General features: G+C 41.8%; 1 protein-coding gene across 1 annotated transcript; it reads left to right on the forward strand.

Moving 5' to 3' along the window:
• On the forward strand, positions 1–27,449 carry ARL8B (ARF like GTPase 8B). Its single transcript, XM_083426805.1, has 7 exons — positions 1–363; positions 19,106–19,186; positions 20,542–20,615; positions 21,850–21,943; positions 22,798–22,865; positions 23,094–23,164; positions 25,165–27,449. The coding sequence occupies exons 1-7, from the start codon at positions 241–243 to the stop codon at positions 25,212–25,214; spliced, it is 561 nt and encodes a 186-aa protein (XP_083282931.1). The 5' UTR covers positions 1–240; the 3' UTR covers positions 25,215–27,449.
• Positions 27,450–27,908: the final 459 nt, after the last annotated feature.

Below are 27,908 nucleotides of genomic sequence, written 5' to 3' on the forward strand. Positions count from 1 at the left end.
GACGCGCCGAGGCGAGTCCCGTCATATGACCCACGTCGCGCGGGGAGCGGGAGCAGCAGCAGCGGCAGCAGCAAGCAGGAGAACCGGGAGCAGAAGCAGCAGCCGCCGGATTCGGCCTCGAGGCGCCGTCGCGAGAAGGAGCGTCGGAGGCGAGGCGGGCGAGGGAAGGGAGACGAGAAGCGTCCTGGTTGCTGCCGCCGCCGCCGCCGCCACCAGCACCTGCACCCCCCCACCCCCATCATGCTGGCGCTGTTGTCTCGGCTGCTGGACTGGTTCCGGTCGCTGTTCTGGAAGGAGGAGATGGAGCTGACGCTGGTCGGGCTGCAGTACTCGGGGAAGACCACCTTCGTCAACGTCATCGCGGTGAGATGCGTGATTCCGCACCCCGGGGTGTCCCTACTTTGCCCCCTCCCGCCTCTCCTTTGATACCCACTTGAGCTGGAGATGGGTGGCTGCTCTCGCTCCTCCCCTCCTTGGCCCCAGTCAAATGCATGCACAGTAATTTTCCCACTAGTTGTAGAGTGGGGTTGTGGTTTTTTTTTGGGGGGGTGGGTGGGAGAAGAGGAACACCAAATTGTCATTTTAAAGGCCCCGCCCTCGGCTTTCCCTCCGCCTCCTGCAGGCCGTTGAGTTCTGCCCCGTGCGGGGGTTAAAAGTCCCAGCACTTTGGGGGAGCATGCGAGGAGAAAGGCCACGCCAACTCCTTAGGATAGGGCAAAGGGGCTTTCCCCACTTTCTTTCCTGGGTGGGGTGGCATTCAGACATGCAGCTCGCTCACGTGTTCAGCGGTACAGCCAGGGGACAGGAGAAGCGTTTAGGTTAGGGACTTATGCTGTTTCCCGGACCTCGGCGAGCCGTGGAGGTTGGGGTGGGGCTGAGCCAGGTGATGCTTTCGCCCACTTGGTTGCCTCCAGACACTCGATGTGGATGAAAGGAGTTCTGGAGGAGGGCTGGACTAGGGAATGGTGGGTGGTACCCTGCCTTGCCCAGCCCAGTCATGTCTGAAGCTCTTTGCATAGCAAGCCTTGTTTGGGATGGGCAAAAGAAGAAGCTGCAACTCTTCTCCCTGAAGCTGCTATAATCCTGACTCTCTGTGGGTGTGACTTTCCCAAAGGAGAACACTTTTCTCTCCCCAGTGTAGGTGCCAAGTGATGTGGGAGGACCAAGGGCCTGGCTGGTTTTACCTGACTTTGCTTTGGTTTGGAGATGACTTCCTGGGCCTTTCTCTCTCTGGAGGAAGTTAACAGTTGGGCATGTTGCTCAAGATTAATAATACAAGACCAGAGTGCACTCAAGTGTGGTCTTAAGGTGCCACATGAGTTTAAGTAAGGATGGGCCAAGCCAATATTTGGAGGCTATCCAGAAACCCCATGTATGTCTGAGCCCTTCCAAGACATTTAAAATATAAATGTTATCTATTTTGTTTGAAGGTATTTCTAGGGCACCTTTAAGGGTAAAAAACCTGGCTAAGATGACTTAAACCCTCTGAAGGGCAACACTTAAGCAGTTTGTGGTATACTTGAACATATATCATCTGAGGCCCTTCTCCAGGTACTTCCTCTGAAAGAAGTTTTGAACGTGGTGGCACTGTCTTTTTGGCTGTGTCTATGGAGGGCCCTCCCCAGCGAGGCCTGCTTGATGCCAGTATTAACATCATTTCGGTGCCAGATTGACATACCTCTTTTCCCAGGCTCTTCAGAGGTTTCAGTCTTTCCTTTCTTTTTCTTTTGTTTGTATTTTGGAGTATCATTTTACCATCAGTTAAACCTGATGATGGTTTTTAAATTGTTTATGCAAGTTACTACTTTTATTGGATGACTACATGTACTTAAAGTAATCCATGTGAGTTTGAATGAGTCTAGGAGCCCTGTAATGACTGATTAGGGTTATGTTTCATTAACCAGGGCAAGGGATATCCATAGGAGGTCTGTCTTTTTTATTTATTGACACCATTCTTATAAGCAAAAAAGCTCACTTAGACTGCATAGCCTGAAGAGACTTGATACACAAGAACACTTACTTGCCTCAAGGTATCTTAATTAGCACATATTATAGATGAATATTGATCTTTTTAACTGACGTTTCATACTTGTATTCTAGTTGTAAAGCATCATTTTCGCTTCCAGGGTTTTTGGTGTGTGTGTATATATCTTTATGCCATCTATAGATATTGATAGTTATGGTAAAATTGGACCAATCCATTTGTAATACTTTGCTCTGAATAAAGGGGCTCGCTCTGTCTTGAGTTTGCCCTTTGGGAGAGCAGAGTTGGGTGAATTGCATTCAGCTCATTCTCCTGGTAGGTCAAAGTAGCTTTTCCCCCTTGGTGCATTAACAATAGGAGGGTGGGGTCAGGTTGCTGTTTGGGATGGGGCAAGAAACCTTCCACAATGGACTCAGCTGCCGAATGTGCCTCTCGGTTTAGCCATTAACTTGCTTATCTATGCTGAAGTTGCCTCATAAAAAGCTTTGATGATGTCTTTCTAAATGACTTGATTGCATCACTTCCAACAAACAAGATGCTACATTTTCTTGATTGTTTTGTGACTTTATCAGGGGCATGCAGCATTGTCTTGCTAGAGTAAATCTAAAACAGTGCTCTTACTTTGGGGGGCAAACTGGCCTCTACTTACTACACTTACGATCGTTTTGGCTTTGGTAGGCCTACTACTACAGCAAGCTGCTTCTGTCAGTTCTGTAGGTTTTAATGGTGGCAGTTTGTTGGATAAATGTAGTCCGTAATATGGTTCTAAAAGACAACAAAACAGCTTCCTTGCAGGCCTGGGAAATGCTTTCTGGTCTGTACTGCCTTGACAGACCATTGGAGTGTAATGTACTTGTATATATTTTTGTCCTGTTTGTTGCTTAGACCTTGCCTCAAACACAGTAATGAAACTTCTGAGGGGATCTTCTAAACGAGACCTGAAACTGCTCACATTTTTCTTTTCTAACAGTAGTGCTTGTGACAAAGAGTGAGCAAGGAATAGTTTGGAAAATTAAGAGTGGGATCCTTATCATGTTTGCTTGGAAACAAGTTCTGTTGAAGTTAGCAGGGCTATTCCCAAATTATTAGGGGTTAGGTCTATAGATGAAGTAGTCCTAGCATTTTTTCAATTTTTTCATGGAAACGTCTTGAGTCTGAGCCTTGACAAGATTGCATCTGTAAATACTTCTAAGCAACTAGAATGATTTAAATATCTTCTCTGAGATCTTTTGATAAAGGGCTGTATATAAACAACAACAGCAACAACATTTTGCACTTAAGCTTTGTGTTCATTAAGTTCAAAGAACATCATTGTGTGGTAGACATATGCTCCATAATAATGATGGGCTCATTTGAGATGACTTATAAATACAGTCGTACCTCGGTTTATGAACTTAATTCGTTCCGGAAGTCCTTTCTTAAACCGAAACTGTTCTTAAACTGAAGCGCTCTTTCCCTAATGAGGCCTCCCGCCACCAGTGCCCTTCCACCATTCAGATTCCATTCTTAGACCGAGGTAAAGTCTGCAAACCGGGACACTACTTCTGGTTTTGCGGAGTTTGTAAACTGAATAGTTCATAAACAGGCCTGTTCTTAAACCGAGGTACCACTGTATTCCAAAGCTTCCAGGTTCCGCACTTGCATTGGAGCTGAGATAATACAATCAGAAGATGGCCATACCCATGTTCTCCTTATCCACTGGGGATATGTGTGTGCAGCAGCGCCTAGGAACTGGGTGTATTTAAGTCTTGGTCTACTGACAGACCAGTACCCGATTTATGGTAGATCAGCTACTGAGATTATTGCAAATAATACTGGACTAGTGATTTTTTGCCTACCTACTAAGACTTATGTTCATACTTGGAACACTTAGCACAGATCATAGCCTTGATGCGAGTTCCTATGTATGCATGCTTGCTTTGTACATTTTTATACTTCTTGATGGATCATGGGGATTCTTAGGCTGTGCTGCAGGGAAGGTTGAAATCAACCCATACTGTTGTCTTGGGGGGCAATTAGCAAATAAATAAAAACAAAACAAAGCTTTGTGAATAGGGATAGTTTAAGCAAGTGCTGAACCATCACCCAAAGGACAATATGTGTGTTCTTGTTCTTGAGTGCTACCAAAGGGCGTGCTTGCCCTGAAGACTTCTTAATTCAAAAACAAACACTAAATGCACAAAATATGGCCAAGAGGTTGATGCATCATTTCATTAAGATCTGTTTTTTGAGTCCTTGACTGCCTTGTATTGCTTGTTTTCAGGACTGCAGGGCACATCTGCTATGTTGTTGACTTTGAATGAACGAATTATGGAATTAGAATGGCGAAGCAAAAGGACTATGTTGGTAGAGTGCTTGCTTGGTAGCTGCTTGCTCTGTGCTAGGGCTGGGGAACCAGTGGCCCTCCAGATGTTGCTGCATAACAACTGCAACATCTGGAGGACTGCAGGTTGGCCACCCTCCAGATACAATGACTTCCTTTAAAGGTAGTATTTAGATCTACAACATAAACACATATTTTATCCAAACCTTTCAGATAAATTGGAAGCTAGCCTTAACTTGGCACATGTGGTGGAATTTGTTAAAAACATGCTTTTATTGGATGATATATCTTTAAGCAGAACTTTTTTGTTCTTACTGGCAATGCAAATTGCAGAAAGGGAACCTGGTTGAACGTATAGCAGATCCTATGGAAAATTTTGCTGTTCCTCTTCCTATAAACTGAAGTTGATAAAATATTTAAAACTAGAGAGTTGCTTCTTTTCCACCCATCAAAAGAGTATTGCCATATTACAACTTAAACAGGGATAAAATAAGCCAGGTATGTGTTGAATACTGGGAATCATACCCTCTTTGCCAAATCATAGAAACCACTGTTGGAATTTGAGGTGCCTGGATGATAAAAGAACTGGATATCTTTCCAGCCCAATTTAAAGGAGTGTCAATTTCTTATGTAGAAGTAATGTCCTTATGCATTTTAAAAGTAAATAATTTAATTTAATAGTTCAGCCTGTTAAAGAAAAGTGCCATTCAGTGGAAGGGGTGGGGGAAGGATTGGTTCTTTGAATTGAAATTGTGTACCTTACTGCTTGGTTGGGATCTAACACATCTCTAGACTTAACTGGGTGAAATCTATTAAATATGTATTCTTGCAAACTTGTTCTTGTGTGAAATAAAAGAGCTTTGTCGGCTTCAGTATTAAACTTCAATAGTTTGTGTTTCTGTCACTTGGACTGTAGGCAAGTGATGATAGGAATCTTTATTCTGTGATGATTGCAACTGATAAGCACCTAAAAAAATACAGGGTTGAACGTAAGTCATACCGTAGACCCATTAAAAGAATGACTAACTTAGGTCTGCTCATTTCAGTGACTCTACCCTGAGTAAAACTTGGGAAGGTACAATCCACTGTGCTTCACCTTGGTATTGGGGATCTATTGCCTACAACTCCCATGATCCCTAGCTAGCAGGACCAGTGGTCAGGGATGATGGGAATTGTAGTCTCAAAAACATCTGGAGGGCCAAGTTTAAGGAAGCCTGGCCAAAATTAAAATTCCCTATCCTTCCAAGGTAAGTATAAAATATTGAAGGCTAATAACTTGCCAGGCTAACAGCTCAGTTATATATGGGTAGTCTGGTAGTAAGGATTTCAGTTAAATATAAAAATGGCTAATAGGAAAGACTTGACTAATGTTATCAGAACTTGAACAACATATTAACCACCTGCATTATTATTATTCCATTAATAATAAGGTCAGGGATATTTTTTTTTTTTTTAAATAATATTTTATTTTCCACATTCAGTAAACAAACAAAAAACAAATCAACAAACACATCAAAAAGAAAATAGCAAAAGAAAAACAATACATACATTGTACAAAGACAAAAAGAAAAATGAAAAAGGTAAAAATAAAAGAATTAAAAACAAATATTGTGTCATTGTATTCTTCAGCATTAACTTAAGTCTGCGACTTCCCCATGCCTTCCCACTCTGTATTCTAGGTCTTATATTCTGGTAGTAAACTCTTTCCCTCTGGCGTATCTTTGGTTCAGATTAATGTTATTGTCTTATTTATCCTTACGTTTCCCTATGTCTTCCTAAATATACTTTCTTTAACATTGTCATTTTTATAATAACATTCTTTTGCATTCAATCTGATAACCTCAAACGTTCGTAATTTTATAATGCTTCTGTAGATAGTCTTTAAATTTCCTCCAGTCTTCCTTCACCATCTCTTCTCCAAGGTCAGGGATATTTGTGTGGCATGTGAAGCTTGAGTAGGGAAGGAAGCTGATTCTCTTTAATTTACCGTATTTTTCGCTCTATAAGATGCACTTTTCCCCTCCTAAAAAGTAAGGGGAAATGTGTGTGCGTCTTATGGAGCGAATGCAGGCTCCACGGCTTCAGCGAAACCAACGCGAAGCCTCCAGAGTGCTTTCGCTGAAGCCAGGAGAGCAAGATCCCTCTTGCTCTTCTGGCTTCGCTTCACTGGAGAGGCGCTGCACAGCTTTCCCTCTCTGCGCAGGAAGGGGCTCAGTTTCTCCTGCCGCTTCGCTGAAGGGGCGCTGCGCAGAGAGGGAGAGAATATTTTTTTTCTTGTTCTCCCACTCTAAAACTAGGTGCGTCTTATGGTCGGGTGCGTTCTATAGAGCGAAAAATACGGTAAATGACTAAAGGCTGCAGTTTTTTACAAGCTTACATGTGGGTAAGTTTCATTGAATTCAATGGGGCTTGTGTCTGAGTGTGCATGTTTAGGATTTCACTGTAAAAGTACGATAGTGTGTGTGGACTGGGAATATATTACAACTTTTTTTTTTTTAAAGTACTTTCAGCTGGGCATTACCATTCAAAGTGCCTGCCTGAGCAACTTCAAGGGAGCTAAGCTAGCCTAAATGCTTCCATACTGGGACTAAATGTTTTGAGAGTTGGATTCCTAGATCTTTCAATTCTAGGAGAAAGGCTGGTCATTGCTTGGTGTAGCCTCTTATCCAGTCATCGACCAAACTGGATCATTACTTGTATTCTGGACAGATGTAATAATAGCATGACTCATGAACGGTGATCTAATGAGGGTGAAGTCTGGCTTCTTTGTGATTGCAACCTCCTTTATCTGAACTCCAGATATTTAAGACTGCTGAAGTAATCTTCAATTGCTAAGCAAAAACTTGGGATTTAGCAAACTTGGGGTGCATTTTTAAAAACACAAGCTAATACCAGTCTATGAATATCAGCATACTGATTTTAAAATTGATAAGAGCAAGCAGAGCTGTATCTGCTCTCCTAACCTTTTCCGAATATCCTTGGTAGTAGTTGACTGTGTTAGTTTTTGGCATTTGGGGAATTACCCAACTCGATGTTTGTAGGATTAGCATTGAGAAGCCTGGCATCGAAAATGCTGTGACAAGCCTTTGGAGAGGAGAGGTCTTTCTCTGCTCTAAATGCCCCTGGATATCTTACGCACGATGGAACATGCTGCAGTTGTGGATGGAAATAGAAGTGATGAGGGAAGTAATGACGTGGCTCTTGTAGAAGCAAGATACCTCCTCCTGCTGTGTCACAAGTAGCAATGACACTGTAGACTTGCTGCTACAGGTTTCAGCTGTCAGTGTAACACACAAATGCCTCCAGAAATCTCTTGGGCAATAAAATAAAAACCGTCCTGTCTGCCTGTATGCACCCTTGGTGATTATAGTGACATCTTTGCTTCAAAGGGGGGGAAGTTGCCGCTTCTCTTGGCTTCCCCGAGTAGCTTGCCACTTGCAACCCTGGTGAGGGTCTTTTCCCCCAACCTGTAGCTTGTGATACTCAGTTTTTGTATCTGCTACTTATCCAGACAATTAATACTTGGGTCACTATTGACTTCATGGTGAGACGTATACAGATTGACGAGCGTATCTAAGAAGATACAGTGGTACCTCAGGTTAAGTACTTAATTCGTTCCGGAGGTCCGTTCTTAACCTGAAACTGTTCTTAACCTGAAGCACCACTTTAGCTAATGGGGCCTCCTGCTGCCGCTGCGCCGCTGGAGCATGATTTCTGTTCTCATCCTGAAGCAAAGTTCTTAACCCGAGGTACTATTTCTGGGTTAGCGGAGTCTGTAACCTGAAGCGTATGTAACCTGAGGTACCACTGTACTGGTTTTGTTACGATGTAACACTAAACCATGACTTTGTGTTATGGGGATAAGCCTCAGAAGCCTCATAAAATCTTAATAGTTGGAAGGTACCCAAGGTCATCTAGTCCAACCCCCTGCAATGCAGGAATCTCAGCTAAAGCATCCATGACAGATGGCCGACCAACCTCTGTTTAAAAACCTCCAAGGAAGTAGAGTCCACCACTTTTTGTGGGAGTCTGTTCCACTGCTGAACAGCTCTTAATGTCAGAAAGTTTTTCCGAATGTTTAGTCAGAATCTCCTTTCTTGTAACATGAAGCTATTGGCTTGAGTCCTACCCTCCAGAGCGGGAGAAAACAAGCATGCTTACTCTTCCATGTGACAGCCCTTAAGATATTTGAAGGTGGCTATCATATCTCCTCTCTTTTCCAGGCTAAACATAACCAGCTCCTTCAAGCGTTCCTCATAAGGCTTAGTTTCCAGACCCTTGATGATCTTGGTTGCCCTACTCTGCATATGTTTCAGCTTGTCAACATCCTTCTTAAATTATGGTGCCCAGAATTGGACACAGTGCTCCAAGTGGTCTGATCAAGGCAGAATAGAGTAATACTGTTACTTCCCTTGATCTGGACACTATACTTCTAGAATAGCATTAGCTTTTTTTTGCTGCTGCATCACACTGTTGACTCACGTTAAGCTTGTGGTCCACCAAGACCCCTAGATCCTTTTCACATGTACTGCTAGTAAGCCAGGTGTCCCCCATCCTATATTTGTGCATCTGGTTTTTCCTTACACTTGTCCCTATTGAAATTCATTTTGTTAGTTTGGGCCGAGTTCTCCAATCTGTTACAGTCATTTTGAATTCTGATTCTGCCTTCTGTGGCCTTCACATTTCTCCTTCCAACCCCTTCTCTGGCACAACCATGAGAAGGGATATGAAAGCTTTTGCTTACATTTTCAAACTAACCACAGCTTGCTGCGCCATCCAAACCTGGACAAGCTATAGTTATGCTAACTATAGTTAGCGGAAGCAAGCCAACGTCAAGGCGTTGTCTGTGGAGCTACATTGTTTCCACTAATTGTGGTTGAAGTTTAGGGTTCAGATGTAACACTAGTTGGCGTCCGTCTGTCTCGGGAGACAATGGAGGAATGCACCTTTGGGGGTGAGGTTAAGCTGCTGGAAGGTTGCAGCGCCCTCTGTGGCTGTAGAGACTGATGCAGGAGAGACATGTTTTATTGCAGCTAGAGTAGATGGTGTCCAGCTGTGCTGCTGCAGATGCACCATGATGTTTCTTCTTTCTGCACTCCTTCCAGCGGTCATTCCCCCTCTGGTCACTGCTATGCGTACATGACCTGACTGCCTGTCACCAGGCACTACAGTCATCTGCAAGGGATTCTCACATGGCAGGGTCTGGAAAACAAGCCTTATGAGGGAGTTTAGCCTGAATTAGAAGAGTCTGAGAGGAGATAGGCTAGCCATCTTCCAATATCTCAAGGGCTTTCACATAGAAGATGGAGCAAGCTTGTTTTCTCCTGCTGCAGAGGAGGGTAGGATCCAAGCCAATGGATTCAAGTTACAAGTAATGAGATTTTAACTAAACAGGAAGAACTTTCTGATGATAAGAGCTGTTTGACAGTGGAACAGACTCCCACAAGAGGTGATAGACTCTCCTTGGAGATTTTTAAGCAGAGGTTTGATGGATGTTTTGTTGAGATCCAAGCTTTGCAAGTGTTGCGACTAGATGACCCCTGGGATCCCTTCCAGCTGTATAATTCTGTGCTGCTGTGAAAAAAAACAAGTGAAAGTTCAGGCTTCCAAGAGTGACAAGACCATAGTGAAAGGTCGTGCAGCTTATTGTAGGAGATCCTTGTCTAATTCTGATGGGGATTGATGACTCTAGTGCAAGATGTTTATGTGGTGTAGCTTTTCATGAATGCTGAAATCAAACACTGGTGTGTTTATGCCTCCGTCAGTCAGCTGACCTGGCTCCTCAACATCACTCCTGGCTTTGTAAGCAACATGTGTTAATCAGCAGCCATTTTTTGTGCTTGCTTTAGTTTAAAATCTCCTGTCAGAGGGGCATGGTCACTCTGACAGGCTATCAGTGAGCAGAAAGGGCCACATTAAAATTGAAATAATGTTATGACTGTGAATGCAATAATCCTGCTTGCCTTTTTATAACTGAAGGCATCCAGGTTCTAAAGAACCAAGTGCATGTTTGAATATCACTCCCACATCTGAAAAGACAGGGACATGAAATAGCACCACAACATCTCCAGGTCTCCAAACAGATCACTGTGTCATGATTCAAGGTGTTTCAGTGATGATCGGTGTCCTACTAGACCTGGAGAGGCCGAGCATTAAATGCCCATTCTGCCATGAGGCTTGCTGGCTAAACCTGGGCCAGCCACTGTCTTACTTCACAGGGTGGTTGTGAGAATAAAATGGGGGAGGGGAGGACGTTGCAAAGCCATGTTGACACCAGTGTCCTGCATTGTGCCGGTGAATCCAGTTGAGTAAAATGGCTTCTTGATCCTTACCCTCAAGTCCTACTTGGGACAGTGTTGCAGAGACCTTTATGTAAGAAATTACAATCTTTAAAAAAAACCAGATGTCGCTGTTTATACTTCACAACTTTTTAGCACTACAACTTGCTTTTCCACTCCCAGAGTGAACACTTGGCGCCAACTGCTAGTAGCCTTGGGACTACAGAGCTGGAGGGAAGTATTATTTGCAGTGTTAGAAACTGGGATAGAAAAGCTAGGAGCCAAATGGCCTCTGGGACCTGGGTTGTGGGTGCCAAAACAGAATGTCTAGTCGCCATGGGGGGTGGGGAGCAGCAACACTTTTTTATTTTTATAAGCATGAACTAATATGCAATTCATATAAGAGACATATTATTAATATCACATTTTTATCAGAAATTGTTAATACATGTTTAATTTGGTGTTTACAATAAAAATATTGGTACCATACTTCAGTTTTCAAAACACACTACTCTTTATGGTTAAACCCCATAACATATTGTCTATCTTTAACATATACTTCGAGGCTTCAAAGCACGTACATTTCAGTAAACTTTGTGTGTTAGCTAGGTGCAAAAAATGGCACCTAGACTTTTTGAGGTGCTCACAAATGGAGAATCTTTAGGGGCAAAATGTGTCTGGCGCCCTGCTAATTTCGAACTCTGATTATTTGGCCACATGCATCTGCCAGGAGTCTATTACTGCTGGACTGTTTGGGATTAGGGTGTGGTGGTGTTGCAATCTGCTATATATGGTGCTCTGAGAGTAATGGAAGTCACTCATTAAAGCAACATTTCCTCTTTTGGATACTTCATTACATGCTTGTTATTGCATAATTTAATATTGCAACAGCATTACTCTTTGTTCTGATACTAGCAATAGTCGATGTGGAAAACTGGAATGTTCCAAATGTAGTGGGAAGCTATGGATGTATGTGTCTAGAGCTCTGAAAAGATTTTTTACCTCCCAAGTTTAGAACATGTGTTTGGTTTTTGTCCAGTTTTACAATGCATTTTGATTGTGTTATTCTCTGTGGTTTGTTTTTATGCATACTACTTAGAAATGCTTAGGTTTAAGCAGTGTATAAATGCCATACATATGTATTTACTTACACACACACACACACACACACACGCACACTACAGTAGCCTAACAATAGGACAACTTTCAGAAACTTGTACTTACTGTTTTGTTCTACTGGATGAGACTTTAGGTGCAACATCTGTCTAGGGATTATCGCTCTAGATCAGCCTTTCTCAACCTTGGGTCCCCAGATGTTTTTGGCCTACAACTCCCATCATCCCTGACCACTGGTCCTGTAAGCTAGGGATCATGGGAGTTGTAGGCCAAAAAACATCTGGGGACCCAAGGTTGAGAATCACTGCTCTAGATGGTGGTTCCCCGGATTACAAATGCCCTAAACTAACTTGAGGGTTAAGCAAAATTTGTGTACTAACTGCTTTCAGTTTGAGCACAGTAAACTATGATCTGACAAGTACCATATTCTTTACACGGACTGATAGTTAGGTATGCATTTGCATTGTTTTAGTGAATAATCTATATAGGGATACTATGGGTCTATAGTGTAGTGACAAGTCTTGGAAGACCTTTTTATGCTGACTGGCCAGCACAGCTGTTTGAAGCTATTTTGACCGGGCAGTCATTTTAATGATTGTTTTGCACTGATTATCGATTTAATGTGTTGCTTATGCTGCCATTATATTTCTGTATATAAGTACTTCTTTAAATAAATAGTGTTAAAATCTCTGTTGAGCCCCGGTGGTTTTGGGAAAGTTGTCAGTCTCTTTGCTTGAGCCACTTCACAGGAAAACCTTGTGCCACCCAGAATTCCCTGGAAGAAGGGTGCAGTGCGGTACATGTAGAAGCTTACAATTATGGCTTAGAATCATAGAATCATAGAGTTGGAAGAGACCACAAGGGCCATCGAGTCCAACCCCCTGCCAAGCAGGAAACACCATCAGAGCACTCCTGACATATGGTTGACAAGCCTCTGCTTAAAGACCTAAGCATTTCTGCTTGTAAGCACTGTAAATCTTGGGTCGAGTAGGTACATGCATATGAGAAAAGAATAAGCATTTCTCATGTAAGATTCAGAGACTAAAATTTCTCACAATCTTAAAATTGTAGGTCTGTCAGTGTACGCTGAACCTGTGCTAAATAAATGTTAATGTTTCTGCAAGTTGTCTGGCATGCAGATTTGGTGATGCTGTGGAGAGAGCTGAGCATTAAAGAAGCAGCACCACCACACGTGTTGTAGGATTATATTTACTTGTTAAATGGCTATCATAGCTGAAAGACTGCTTGGGTAATGAAAGATGTCTAGCAAGCAGGATGCGATGACTTGGTTTTCAAAGCAATCCTAACTTTGATTCTGCAGAACATACTGAAGCTAGTATTTTGGCGACTGGCTCTAGACAAACCAATAATATAATTCCTGTGTTGATATATTTTGTTTAGTAAATTTATTTCCCACCTTGCTTGCATCGTGGCACACAAGGTGGCATACATTGCATTCCCAGGCAGTTTCCCACCTGGGCACTTTGCAAACCAAAATTTACTTAGCTTCAGCAAAATGGCTGCATTGTGTTCCCTCGGGCAGTGACCTACTGTGGTGGCCTTGGTCAATAACTTCAATCTGAATTGGACAGAAGCACTATAACCATTCATTCTTCTGGACCTCTCAGGGATGCTTGATAAAGTGAGGTCATCAAATCCTTTTGGATAACTTGATAGACATGGGAACTGAGGGCACTACTTGGCATTGGTTCTGCCCTACCTGACGGAGGTGCTGCAAAGTTTTTTCATATGCTTGCAGCACCTGTATGCAACTATGGGAAAAGATGGCTAAGCATGTGATTTCATTATTATTCTGATGTTGCCCACCTTCCATTTTCATCAAATCCAGAAACAGTGGGCTCAGTTTTTGAAAAGATGCTAGTCTTCATTCAGCCCACATCCATGCACATGCAAGTTTAAGGTTAAGATTTTAAATTGCTAACCTTGGGTTTCTTAGTCAGATGTTTGCCTTCCCTGGGGTTGCCCTCTCCCTCCTAAAGGACAAGGTGCATAGCCTGGAAGTTCTCTTAAACACTGACTTTTCTGCTTGGTTTTTAAATGGTGGTGACAATCTATTATACCATTCATCAGCTCTGATGGAGTTCATTTGGAACAAGGGTTTGGTGCCTGTCTTCTGTGCTTTGGTAACAATGGGGCAGCCTTCTGAACATGAGGGCACCTTCCATATGTATGTCCTCAGTACTTGAAAGAGATGCTGGAAGTGAGGGCATAGAGCCTCACCTTTTTCATGGAGGCGTTCATGCTATGTAATATTCCACCTGTTGCTGCTTTTTGACAGATAATCACAGTACAGTATTTTAGGGAGGCATTTTAGATGCATAAGGATGATTCTCTTCTCTGCTACTCTTATGCAACCTGCTAACTTTGACATCATGGTACACTCGTATAACTTGTTTTCCTACTTTGCTCTGTCGGCAGTTTCCAGCGCTTTACATGCATATTCTGGCAGCATTTAATAACATGCAAGATTACTTTTGATTATTTGCACATCTTTTGCACATTTTAACAAATACAATGGATCTAAAAGTTATTTTATGCTGTAAAAATAAAAAATAAAAATAAATACCCCACCCATCTGGATGGACTTCCCCAGCCACTCTGGGCGGCTTCCAAATAAATATTAAAATACAGTAACTCATCAAACATTAAAAGCTTCCCTAAGCAGGGCTGCCTTCAGATGTCTTCTAAAAGTCTGGTAGTTGTTGTTCTCTTTGACATCTGGTGGGAGGGCGTTCCACAGGGCGGGTGCCACCACCGAGAAGGCCCTCTGCCTGGTTCCCTGTAACTTGGCTTCTCGCAGTGAGGGAACCGCCAGAAGGCCCTCAGTGCTGGACCTCGGTGTCCGGGTAGAACAATAGGGGTGGAGACGCTCCTTCAGATATACTGGGCCAAGGCCATTTAGGGCTTTAAAGGTCAGGACCAACACTGTTAACGACCTCAGTTCCAAATCTTTCATTGCAAAATTATCTGGAGTTGAGCAAGTCCATCACACATGGAAATAACTGTATTCCTTCTGATACTTCCAAAACTGGTATGTTTTGTTTAACTGCTTTGGAATAGTAATCTGCTTTGTCATGAGCTTAAAAGGGTGTATCCAACACTTGCTCTGCTAGCGCAGCAGACTTCTGCTTGCTCAGTGGAGCTTTCCTCTCTCCTTTCTCGTGCAACCCCTCTGAATCTGCTCCAGAGGGTTGGAAGAAGAGGGGAGAAGAAGAGAGAATCCCATTGGGCAATTGGAACTTGATGTGTGTGGCATTTGATATATCCCAAAGTACAGTAAATCCTACTTTTGTAGATAAAAAATTTGTCATATAAAGTCCAATATGCCAAAGTAGATTGATCTACCAGCATTCCGTCCTCAGCTAGTCAATGTACAGTGGTACCTCAGGTTACATACGCTTCAGGTTATACACACCGCTAACCCAGAAATAGTGCTTCAGGTTAAGAACTTTGCTTCAGGATAAGAACAGAAATTGTGCTCCGGCAGCGGGGCGGCAGCAGGAGGCCCCATTAGCTAAAGTTGTGCTTCAGGTTAAGAACAGTTTCAGATTAAGAACAGACCTCCGGAACGAATTAAGTACTTAACCCGAGGTGCCACTGTAATTAACTTGTTTCATTTTGCAATACAAATAAAGTTGGCTCTAGTATATTCTGGGAATTAATCATTTTGCACTGATATATATAAAACTAGGAATCTCAAGTGAATACCTTCATTTTAAATTCCTCATGTATCATTTTAGAAACTTAAACCATAGAAGTACTTGGCTTGTCCATCTTTGATTTAAACTTGATAGACTCATATCTGTTTTACTGTAGAATTTGGGAGGAGCTGGATCACTGTTAAATCTGAGGTTTTATATACAATCATAGGAAACTTACTTGGGCTAACCTCATTCTTAATAAGCATTTAGTGTTCTGCACTCAGGACTGCACCATAATTCTGTAAACTTATAGAAGTGTAGGATTCTCAACTTTTAATACTCAGAAAATTGGTATCATAGATAATTTTTACTGCATAAAATTTTGCAGCATGCACAGTAGTAAATTAACTGGTAGGTGAACAAAAGGTTTACAAAATCATCGTAGTAGCGTGTGTATCTTTAGCCTTACTTAACCTTAATTTAGTGGTCATATAAAATAGGATCATACTAAATAACAAAGCTGTGTAAGGAGCACTAAATCTAATGAGTGTTGTTTCAGGTTACTTCCTGGCTGTAATCTTCCTTTGAAGCATCAGTTTTAAAATACGTTCATGAGTATATTTTCCAGTAACTCAGAGATTATAGGTCTCTAGCTGCCTGCTTCTAAACGGTCAGGTGATTCCCTAGTCACGAGTAGGATTACAGACTCATGACCACTTTGACTTTTATTTCATTTGGTTAAACTGAGGAAGTGGCTACGCTGTAAACTAAGAGCACAAAGGAGAAGCTAGCAAAGTAGAATAGGGAATGGAAAGAAATGCCCAGTGTTTTCCCCCCTCCATGGCAGAATAGAGACGGATAAGTGTAAAATTTGGGCATCTTAATTCTTGCCAGTCCTGTTCTTATAATTGTTTCCAGGTGTTAGCACTAGTTCTTACCTGTAGGATTGCTTTATTTGGTGACACTATATATAAGTTGAAGTAGGATCACATTGGACTGCACTGCTTTGCTTGCCAACTTTAAGCTTTTTCCACTCCTCTAGTACAGGAGGTTTCTGGTTAATGGATCACCTGTTTAAAGGGTCACCTGAGCTGAACACATTTTGCAAGTGCACTGCCAAGTGGGTTGTAGTCGGGAAAGAAATACATTGGTACCTCGGGTTACAAACACTTCAGGTTACAAACTCCACTAACCCGGAAGTAGTACCTCAGGTTACAAACTTTGCCCTATGATGAGAATGGAAATTGCGTGCTGGCAGCAGTGGGAGGCCCCATTAGTGAAAGTGCGCCTCAGGTTAAGAATGGATTCGGGTTAAGAATGGACCTCCGGAACAAATTAAGTTCGTAACCCAAGGTACCACTGTAATTCTGTCAAACACACACACATTTTAGAGCAGGAGTAGGCAATTTTGTGCCCTCCAGATGTTGTGGACTACAGTTCCATACAACATGAGCTATGGTAAGGGATTAGAATTGTAGCGTAGTCTACAACATATGGAGGGCAAGACCTACCCCTAGTTTAAGAGCTTGACAGTGAAGATAACATAACATTTCTGGCTTTTCTTGTGAAAGCTACTGGATAAAGGTTACACAACAATATACTGCCAGCTGATCAAAAGGTCACTAGTGTGAGCAGAAGATACTTCCATTGGCATGATAGGGAGGAGTATAATTTCCATCAGTAGTCCTCCTTGCAGTATCACACACTGTTCTTGAGGGTGGCCCTCAGTAGTCTTCATGTGGTGCTCATGTTCATTTGTGACATGGATCACTTGAAGTCTATCTTCTGCTTTTCACCTTGGATATTTGCCCCATGTGATAGTTTAGTACAATGCAGTTTCACTTGTGGTGCGTTGAGTGGCAGGTGTCTAGCTGAGCGGTTTGACTGCAGAACAGGCACCTACCTAACATTTGTTTTTCTGTGGTTGTGCTTAATAATATTAGCTTTGAAAGTGAAGAAACCTGCAATGCGTCTTTGTGTTTCGTAGATCTGATGTTCTCCTTTCCTGGTGATGGTATACTAAGATACACTTGAAGAAAACAATCTATGTGTGTGTCTCTCCAAGTGTTATCACTTGGATTGAATTAAAACAAGGTATTTATCCATAGCCAGAGGGTTTTTTAAACATTTATCAATTAAAAACAATTAAAACAGTACTTGCTTGTAGTTCATAACTCAGCAAATTGATTGAATCAATGCAAACTCTTTGTGTGGATCTACTCTGCTTTTTTAAGGCACAGGGACATGTTCAATGCATTGTGATCATAGTATAATCTTCACTACTTTGATGTGCTTGTAAAAACAGCAAGCTGTGTTTCAGTAAGTAATATAAAATTGCTGGGAAAGCTCTAAAACAGCACAGTGCAGGACTTCAAGTGTTCATTGAGTGGTAAGGGCAAAAACTTACAAATAGCTTTAGCGGTGCTACCGTGGTCTCATGTGGGATAAGGCCCATTGCATCACTGTAAAATGGCTTTTAAATACGCCTGTCTATATAGAACATACAATCTACAACTGAAGTGATAAGTGGCAGCTAATCACACCAGTCACAATGTTACAAAATAATGTGTTAAGTGTAACATCAAGACTGGACTTGAAATGCACTGACTGGATCAGGCCTTTCCTGTGCAGTGGTACCTCGGGTTACATACGCTTCAGGTTACATACACTTCAGGTTAAGAACTTTGCTTCAGGATAAGAACAGAAATCGGGCGCAGCGGCAGCAGGAGGCCCCATTAGCTAAAGTGGTGCTTTAGGTTAAGAACAGTTTCAGGTTAAGAACAGACCTCCGTAACGAATTAAGTACTTAACCCAAGGTACCACTGTATGTTATACCAGACTCATGGCCAAAGAGCTTGGTGATAGCCTTGCTTTGTATTCTTTAGTCTCAAAAGAGCAGGCAACTTGAAGGGAGAATAATATATACAGGGCTTTCCCTAAGTAATCTTTTGCAGGTGAGTTTTATGTGTGTGTTGGGGTTGAGTTAAACACAGCTCATGGTATCTGAACCTACTCCAGCATTGTTGCTCAGTCGTGGTCTGCAGTAATCTATCTGCAGCACAGTAAACCTTACCTTGAAAAAATATTCCCCAGATTCTTCAGGCTCAGACACATCCCAGAGTAGTCTTTCAAGTTTAATACTTAGAAATTATGCAATTTGATGCTAGTATAGCTTCCCATGATGTGCATACGTTGTTCAGGTTCTTCCAGATACTATCCTGTCACACCAAGGAGTTGAGAGTACTGTTTTTCTGGTAGGTAACCCGCTTGAAAAAGATGAGACATTCTGTCCAAGTTGACTAATAATTTCTTAACGTGATTGCAGGGTAATTGTTTTTGGGAGTGGCATGCTTAACTTGCAGGTAATGCTAAGAAGCTTGAGAACTCTTCCTATGCTAACTTCATAAATCTGGAGGCCCTTTGGGGTCATTGTATGTGATTCAGCGTATGCTGACTTACTCCTTCCTTCCTCCCCTCTGTTGATGATGCTCATGGCCTCTCATGTGATCTTTGTTCACTGACTGTCTCAGCTGCAGACTTGTTCCTTCTGAAAAGGATGTTAGAAAGAAGCGTGAAATCTTGGTTAGAGCTCTCCTACATATTTAATTTTCTCTGGCACTTCAACCATGATTCTTGCATCAGTGGGAAAACATGTAGGCACATGCTTACCACAGCTAATTAAGCTGCCTGAGAGATCCTCTGCCGGCCCCCTACTAATGACCGTGCTCTTTCCTCTCTCCAGTCAGGTCAGTTCAGTGAGGATATGATTCCTACAGTGGGCTTCAACATGCGGAAAGTTACCAAGGGTAATGTCACAATAAAGGTATGTTTTTCTAGTTTATGAAGGCAAATACATTGTCCTGCTAACCACTTCTCAGGGAGCAGATGAAAGGAGACCAGTTCAAGCTTGGGGGGGGGGCATAAAACCTTTCCATTCTGCCACCCATTCATTCCCTGACTGCTTCTCGTACCCATCATCCTATTAATATTGTCTGCTGGGCTCAGAATTTGTAATAGAGGGGCACTGTGTGCGACATTTGATGCTGTTTCGAGCTTGAAGGTTATTTACACTGTTTTATATGAATCCTAGCTTCCTATAGTCTGCTGTAAGCAATTGATAACTTTTAAAAGGCTACCGACACAACTGTGCCATAGGGCACAAAGCTTGGTTGACACCCCCCCCCCAAGATGCTGCTATCATTATTACATTATAAAGCAGGGATGCAGCACTTGCAGCCCTCCAGATATTGTGTAGGGCTCTTAGCTCCCATCAGCCTCAGCCACTATGGCCAGTGGTAATCAGGAACATACAGAGGGCCATAGGTTCCCCATAGCTAGTATTGAAGGATAGCTTTTTTAAAGGATTTTATGCATTTTAGGGTAGTTAGAGGAAATCAGGCAATGGGTTCCTGCAACTTGGGTGATTAAGTGTGCAGTCTTACTTCTGTGTTTAATAGGACCTGGCTGCCCTGACATGCAGTTATTAGGAAAGTGTTAATGGGAACATGCACAACCCCCATCCGTCCAGTTGTTCCTTAAGGTGGGGCCTGCAAGATGCATGCTTCAGGGTTCACGGGCAGGTGGGGCAGCTTTTCAGCATATCAGTGGACATTTTGGTGGAAACCAGAGTGGCAAGGTTTGGAGCTCTGCTGTACCTCTTTCAAACTGCCCACAAAGAGAAAGAGCATTGAAACCGGCTGCTGCTGTTCATGCTGCATAGGAGGCGTGTTGATTGCATATGCAGGTAACCCCCTATTTGTGTGGGGGTTGCGTTCCTGGTTGTCCCATGCGTTGATAGAGCCAGCATAAGCCCACCCCTTTCTGCCTCCAGGTCCAAAACAAACCTGCGTCGGTGGTTGCGCATCACTTGAACACACTCAAAAAGGTCGCTGCCTGTATCAGGTTTTGTCACTGTAACTGTGAATTAGGGATTAGTCCTCTATTTGTGTTACTTGGGTCATTCGTTCTACGGATGTAAGCATCTCCCACAACAAATTTCATGTTGCAGTAAAAACAATATTAGTGGAAAACCTGCTTGTTGCTCCTCCTGGCTGACAAAATGCTTTCGGTTTTTTGGTCCACATAGCTTCCTTTATGACTTGTATAACATCGAGTTTGGTCATTGCAATTTTATATTCAGCCTCCAGACATAATTCTCCATTTTGTCTCTTAAAAAAGATCTGGGATATAGGAGGACAGCCACGATTCCGAAGTATGTGGGAACGCTACTGCAGAGGAGTAAACGCTATTGTGTAAGTATATACATCTTGTGATTACTTGGTTGTGGCTGCATTTGTTGTGTTGTACCTAGTTCTTCAGGTGTGTTACTCTACTGCTAAGTTCTGCTCTTTAACTGTTTAGCTATGTGCTTGCAAACTGTGCAAGCTTGGGTTTTCTTCCATTTGAACTCTGTTAAATTTCACTGTCTAAGGAAATGCATTAACCACTTGGTAGCATTTATTACTTATTGCTATTATTATGTATTACAATTAGTCGAAAGTGCTTTTCAGAGCACTACGAAAGTATGTCATTTAAAAAAACTGACTGTGTTGTATAGGTACACAGTACTTCTACAAAAACCTGGGATCCTATACCCTAAAAATGGTGGATGCTGTTCAAAATGAAGTTTCTCAATGCCATGGCTTGACAATGAAAGCTTGACAATTAGTTTAGATGAGAGCCAGTGTGGTGTAGTGGTTAAGAGCGGTAGTCTCGTAATCTGGGGAACCAGGTTTGCGTCTCCGCTCCTCCACATGCAGCTGCTGGGTGACCTTGGGCTAGTCACACTTCTCTGAAGTCTCTCAGCCCCACTCACCTCACAGAGTGTTTGTTGTGGGGGAGGAAGGGAAAGGAGAATGTTAGCCGCTTTGAGACTCCTTTGGGTAGTGATAAAGCGGGATATCAAAACCAAACTCTTCTTCTTCTTATATTTATTGTAAGCAATTGTGAACAAAAACCTTTTAACTGGACTTCCAAGGCAACATCCAATGCATAAAAGTAAAACATTGAAACATTGAAAGTAAAACATTGAAAAAAAGCAAAAGTATGTTCTTAACATACAGTGCAGAGGAGAATGTCTTGTCGAGTGAATGCTCTGATCCCAAAAGCGTTATCAATCTCTCTAGCAAATAAGACTTGCATATCTACTTCCTGTGAATCCAGTTGATTGTTCTTTAATCCCTCACAGGGATTCCCAGCATGATACCAGCAAACTGCAAACATTAGATCATACTCTAACACAATCTAGTTCACACTGCAGCACAGAGTCCCTAATCTACCTAGTTGCCTACTGCAGCAGCTACTGCTAAGGTTAATATCTATGGCTTTACCAGGTTGCATATGTCCTCAGCACTGACCCGTTACTGGTGAGCTATTTTATAACCTCCAGCAATTTTGCTAGAGTTACTTTGGCTTAGATAGGATTGCCTTACACAAATGTTTTATATTGTATAAACCCGGTGGTCACTTACTGAACTCCTTTAACAGGTATATGGTGGATGCTGCGGATCGTGAAAAAATAGAAGCCTCTAGAAATGAGCTGCACAATCTATTAGACAAACCACAGCTACAAGGAATCCCTGTAAGTTGTAAACATCTGGCCCTTCGTCCCATACAAACTTTTAAGGTTTTAACTTGTTTTGAAAGGAATTCTACCTTGTGCACAAATCAGTCAAACGCCACTTGTGTTCAGCTTCTGCAGCTCCATCTGTTCCATGTTCTTAAGCATGCTTTTGACCTTCTACTGAATCAAACCATTGGTCCATCTACCTCCTGGTTATCTATAATGACTGGCAGTGGCTTTCCAGAGTTTAGGCAGGAGTCTCTTCCAGCCATTTCTGGGAGCTCCATCCCTCTTGTATTAATCCTTGTCTGGAAGTTTCCATAGTAGAACTAATACACTACAGCAATATACCCAAAACATGAAGGCTATTAATGTGAAAAGTCTTAAAAATAACTTGTTAAGAGGTTTTGACAATCTGTGTTCAAAAAGTTTTAGTTAGCGAATGCTGCTAACTGAAGAAGCCCACTATGTACCTAAACTTACCAAATCTGACTAGGGTGCTATGGAAGCGAGCCCTCTGGTTTTGCTTCTTGCTTGGTGTGCTCACATCTTGCTCCTTTACTGCCTCTGCATGCAGTTTCTGTGCTGCATCTGATGGGACGACTAGTGGCCCCAGAGTGTGGGGTCCCTTTGAAGTTTCTTCATAGGTTTGGTTTGAATTCAAACTATGTCTACAAATAGATAAAAGCCTGAGCTTGTTGAGGCTTAACTGCTTAGAACCTGAAACTTTAGTTCTTTCACACTACCGATTTATTCCCTCTATGCTCTGGTTTACACAAAATTGGGCAAGTAAGTATCTTGTTTTAAACAGAATGTAAGCTGCCTTCACATGAAGACGGGGTACAAATAAATGCAGTACCTTCTCATTTCAGGTTCTAGTACTTGGAAACAAAAGAGACCTTCCCAATGCTTTGGATGAGAAGCAACTTATTGAAAAAATGTAAGTGACTAAGTAATTATATGATAAGATGCTCTGTGCTGACTTGCTGTGTTCAAAATTAAACTTGTTATGGTAAGAGGGGTGTTGTCTAAGAGACTAGTTTCATATTGTAATGTGATTCTTAGGGATAGTGGTAAGATGGCTTTCCAGTGGGTTACCTTAGAAATATTCCTATTAATTACAATTAGGGATTATCACCAATGTGTTCCTGTGCTGCTTCTCTTCCAGGAACCTGGCTGCTATTCAAGACAGAGAAATCTGCTGCTACTCCATTTCTTGCAAAGAAAAGGACAATATAGGTAATTAAAATACATAGGTGCTAACTTCCACTGGGTGCACAAATTGGATTCATAAAGGCTGTTCTTGCAAAACTGCATGCATCCTTTCAGACATTTAGCAGTTCATGCCAACACATTTACTAGCATTTTTTATAAATTCAGAACTGTGTAATTAACTGACTGTGAGACTAGATAGACCAAACATATGGTTTCATAAAAGTGAAACTGGCAGGTCACACTTCTGAGCTAAAATATGGAAACTCTGAGTTTAATCTCTATAAGGTGTCTTTCCTTGAATACCCTTGAACTGACAGTGTGCTGCAAATGTTTCTATTCCGTCTTTTCTTCTGCCCAGAGCGGTGGAATTGCTCTATGGCAGCACCTGGGTAATTGGAAAACTACGTATAAAGACAAGGAAAAACAGGCTGATCACAAACAGTTCACTTAAAATGTGAATAAGACTGAAATCTGTTAAGCAATATAGTCTAGTAAAGCCAGCTTGCTTTGGATAGATTTGGACTGACTCCAAACCAAAGCCTGCTTCTCTTGAAGCTTCAGGTCCATTTCAGAGGGTGGTTCTTGGTTTCAGTTTGTAAGTCCTGTTTGATACATTTTTGAACCACCTACAGGCTATCTCTCCGTAAAAGGGTGGCGGGGGGAGAGTGGTGTGGCTTTGTGACTGATGGCTTCCATTCAGGGAATGGCTTTTCTGGATCTCTCCACCCCCTCTTCTTTTGGGAGGGACACTGAAGCAACCTAACTTCTAGCTGTTCAGTATTCTTAAATAAGTGTTGATGCTCCTAAGAGTCAACTTGCCATCACTAAAGGATTTGGAGTTGACAATTGGCATTTTGTTTGACCTAATACTCTGCTTATTCCCCATGCCATCCTTTAGATTCTAGTTTTTAAAATTAACTCTTGATTTTGTTTGTGTCTGCCATGTGTTACTAGGCTAGTTGCTTTCTGTCCCTCCTGCAAAATATATGGCCCTAATCAGGACTAGGAAAGTTCATTTTTTAAAGGAACTAATTCCAGTTCCTGTTCATCGCTTTACAAAACTGTCTGTTTCAGTTCAAGTTCATCCAAACTATCCTTGGCATTTTTTCCAGCATTCAGAATGTTACAAGCTGGTGTGCTGAAGTATAAAAGTTATTTAAGAAGAAAACATCAAAATATGCACACACAGACAGCAATGTGACTAGCTTTCCCCAACAATTATGATCTTCAAGCTTAAAGGCCCAAGGAAAGAGGCAAGAAGCACGTGTAAGAAAATGAACTTGAACTAGAATCAGTTCAAAGCTGCGCTGCACTTCCAAAAAAAATTAATTCACACTCAGCCTGGTGACTATGGGAACAACTTTCAGGTGTAGTTCAGAGATTTTTGAACTAATTTAGTGGACTTCATTAAACCAAACTAGTTCATTCCAAGCACTGGCCCTTGTAGAATTTCATTTAGTTTGTTGTTTATAGGTCTATAACTGACTGAATATATAGCATAGACTGTGCCTACAATGTTCTTCATGATTGTGTGACTTAACAGGTGTGTGTATGTACACAGCATTTATATAGCTAAACTTATTGCTGTGCAGAGCATAGTGTACATGCTCATTTTTTCTTTTAAGTATCCACCTCTGTCCTAATTAGGTTTCCCTTTCTTAATGTGACTTTGGTGCCAACTGTTGCCTGCCTATTATTTAGCACTTTTTGAAAGGACAGGTAGTAATAGTTTGCCCCGAAACCTATCCAAACAACTTTTGCCAAGATGCCTGGGTCCTGGAGCTTGGCAGCCCTATGAAGTATTTCTGTAAATGGATCATTACTGGAACACCTGCCTGCTATTTTCCTATGGTCTCCCCACACCCAAATCTGGAAAAGGAAATTATTACTTACATGTAGACCCTAGTCTAACCTTTTTGAATATAAATCTGTGTAGATAAGTGTAACCTCCTTTTTAGATTGGATGTTCAACTGCAGGAAGTAGAATATCTAAGATAAATGACAACTGTTTCTTTTTCTTCTAGATATCACACTTCAGTGGCTTATTCAGCATTCAAAGTCCAGAAGAAGCTGAAATATCACCGATAACACCCTCCGTTGGCCATAGTCTGATTTGTCTGCTCCTTCCATGATGAAATGTTATTCAGGATAGTCCTCCTGTATCCAAGGAATTGCCTTTTTTCACAGTTCATGCCTCCATGTGCACTGCTGAAGACTTATATTCCTACTTCTGTCATAAAAATTGGCTAGAGTTGTCATGAGTCGTGCAAATGTTTTTTTCTTAGTTCATCTAAGCAGTGGCAGTGGGTGCTTCTCCCCTCTCAAAGGCTATCATTAAATCAGTGTGTTTCTGCTCTGGTCTTCCTGAGCCAGGTTTTTATATTTGATTGTCAACAAACTTATTTAATTCTTCTATTTAGTGGCTCGTTGAAGATGCTGACACAGGGCAGCACAAGGATTCTAGCACCACTTTATTGTGCTTATACAGCTTTTCAAACACTGTTTAAATGGGATACTAACTTTTTTCTCTCAGATGCATGTGTGATATGTATTGTAAAATGGTTTGCAATGGAAAGTGCCAGGCACTAGATATTAAATCACTAAATTACCTTGAGTTTCTCAAAACTTCCTTCATTCTAATGAATGAAATGTCCAATTGTCAACTTTTGTATCTGTGCAGGTCATTGCTAATGACTTTATATGCTGAAATTCTTAAGGGGAATAGAGTACTTTTGAAATAAAGCTTTCAAGTGTTTGAACACACAAGCAAGTCAAACGAACCTGGGAACCTCGGACGAGACTGAACAATCACACCTTGTTCCTCGAAATGCTTTGCAAAGTCTGCATGGCACCCTAATGGTGTCAGACTCCCAGCACAAAATAATCGTATTGTTATCTGGCTTGTCCTCTTAATGGAATAATTGAGCACAGTTGCACTTGGTGCTAGGAAATGCCTAGGCTATTGTGACAACTCTAGATTTGCCTGCTTTCTCGGTGTGTAATCATGTGTAAAAGTCCACAGGCTAAGAAATGTTGAATGGTGTCTTGAAGCACAAGAGAATCAATGAACTGATCCTGTTTCTTGGTTAGCTTCTACACAGCATAGAGGTGTATGAATCAAACTGTAACACTACTTTTGTAGCTTTACCTTCTTGGCAATGTCAATATTTAAAGGGACAGACTTGTTAAGGCTGGTTTTCTTCATACAATGTCGATGTAGCCCACTGTATGCATACAAATATAAGGTACACCTGCTTGTGTTGCCCCCATTGTTTCGTTTGTTTTTTTTAAGCAGCACCTGCATGTACTTGGATGTTGCACTTTTCAGAGTCCATGTTAACACAGGTTTGGTACATTTAAGGGCACGTTCATAATATGCCTTTCAAGGACAAAATGGTTTCTCAAAGGAAAGATATTTCATACTGGACCCCCCAAGTACTGCGATAAGCCATGGTATAGTATGCCTTTGCTAATCTGCATGTATGGCAAAACTCTTCTCGTCTTCTACTGGCATTCCTGTGTTACTTACTTTCAAAGGCTCTATGCCAAAAGGCCACAGGCCATGCCTTTACAGTATCACATGGAGTTTGTAAAAGACTCCACAGTGCTATCAGGTGGTCTGGGGGAAAAGTAACATGGGATCATACATTAGCCGCAATAGCCGAATATGTGTGCATTACAGGCAGAATGTATGAATACTCATTAAAAAGTTACAGCAGCTTTGCAACAGCAATTGGACCAAGTTGACTTAACACACAAATGTGCCCCACAGCAGCCAGTTTTGCTTTATACTGCCATGGCCTTACTGTTCCCATACAAACTTGCTGCACTGTTGCACAGACACAACTATTGCTTCCATTAGCAAATTGAGCTTTTTTGCATTTTTAACTTCATATTTGCTTCTATAAATCCTGTATTGTTGGTGCTGTAGAGACGAGGTCAATCACGTGCTATTGTAGTTGACTACAGACTGCTACACTTAACTAGAGAAACTCTGCTTGTGCCTAAAAATAAGGAAGCTGAACTAGAATGTGTCAACTTTTCTTCTTCTGAGAATCAAATTACTGTTAAAGAAGCTGGCCTGTTGCTGAATTCAGTGTGGGTTCTTTTTGTGTGCATACTTCACAGCTTTCAGCATTTCGACATCAAAAACCACTATCAACTTTTTAATCTGTGCATTAATCTTGGCATGTGAAGAACTTATACATTTACCAAACTTTGTAAATATGTGAATTTTTTTATTTAGGTGGATGGCATTTTGTTTTACTGCTGTTTAGCTTTAACCAATAAACTTATGTTTTCAGGGTTATGCTGGCATGTATGTAATTGGAACTTAAAAGTGTTGATGTGACCGAAATAGAGATGGAGTAAGCCTGTATTCTTACTTGGACGTTAGAGACTCTCACTGTTCCTGTGCTTATTGAAACTTGCATATGTTCCAAGTCCTTGAGGCTGTGGTCGACTCGCTGTGGTCCACAGCGAGTGAAGCCTCAAAACCTAGTGTGTGAAATATCCAGTCCAGCCTCATGCAGGTGTCCTTCCTGTTCATAATGTAGAAATTTGTATTCCTCTACCATTTCCCTAATACACCCCCTTTTTCTTTTTACAAAATGTACTTTATCTAACTATGCCTTGGGACACGGATGGCGCTGTGGGTTAAACCACAGAGCCTAGGGTTTGCCAATCAGAAGGGCGGCAGTTCGAATCCTCGTGACGGGGTGAGCTCCCGTTGCCCAGTTCCTGCTCCTGCCAACAGTTTGAAAGCACA

This window comes from Podarcis tiliguerta (genome assembly GCF_965153285.1).
Source record: "Podarcis tiliguerta genome assembly, chromosome: 2".
Taxonomy (NCBI): Eukaryota; Metazoa; Chordata; class Lepidosauria; order Squamata; family Lacertidae; genus Podarcis; species Podarcis tiliguerta.

What these genes read in the sequence shown, in the direction of transcription:
- ARL8B (XM_083426805.1), top strand. Translation starts at nt 241, where the DNA reads ATGCTGGCGCTGTTGTCTCGGCTGCTGGACTGGTTCCGGTCGCTGTTC. An exon ending in AGAGGAGTAAACGCTATTGT is followed by an intron (nt 20,616 to 21,849) that starts GTAAGTATATAC and finishes CTCCTTTAACAG; the next exon opens with GTATATGGTGGATGCTGCGG. An exon ending in CACAGCTACAAGGAATCCCT is followed by an intron (nt 21,944 to 22,797) that starts GTAAGTTGTAAA and finishes TTCTCATTTCAG; the next exon opens with GTTCTAGTACTTGGAAACAA.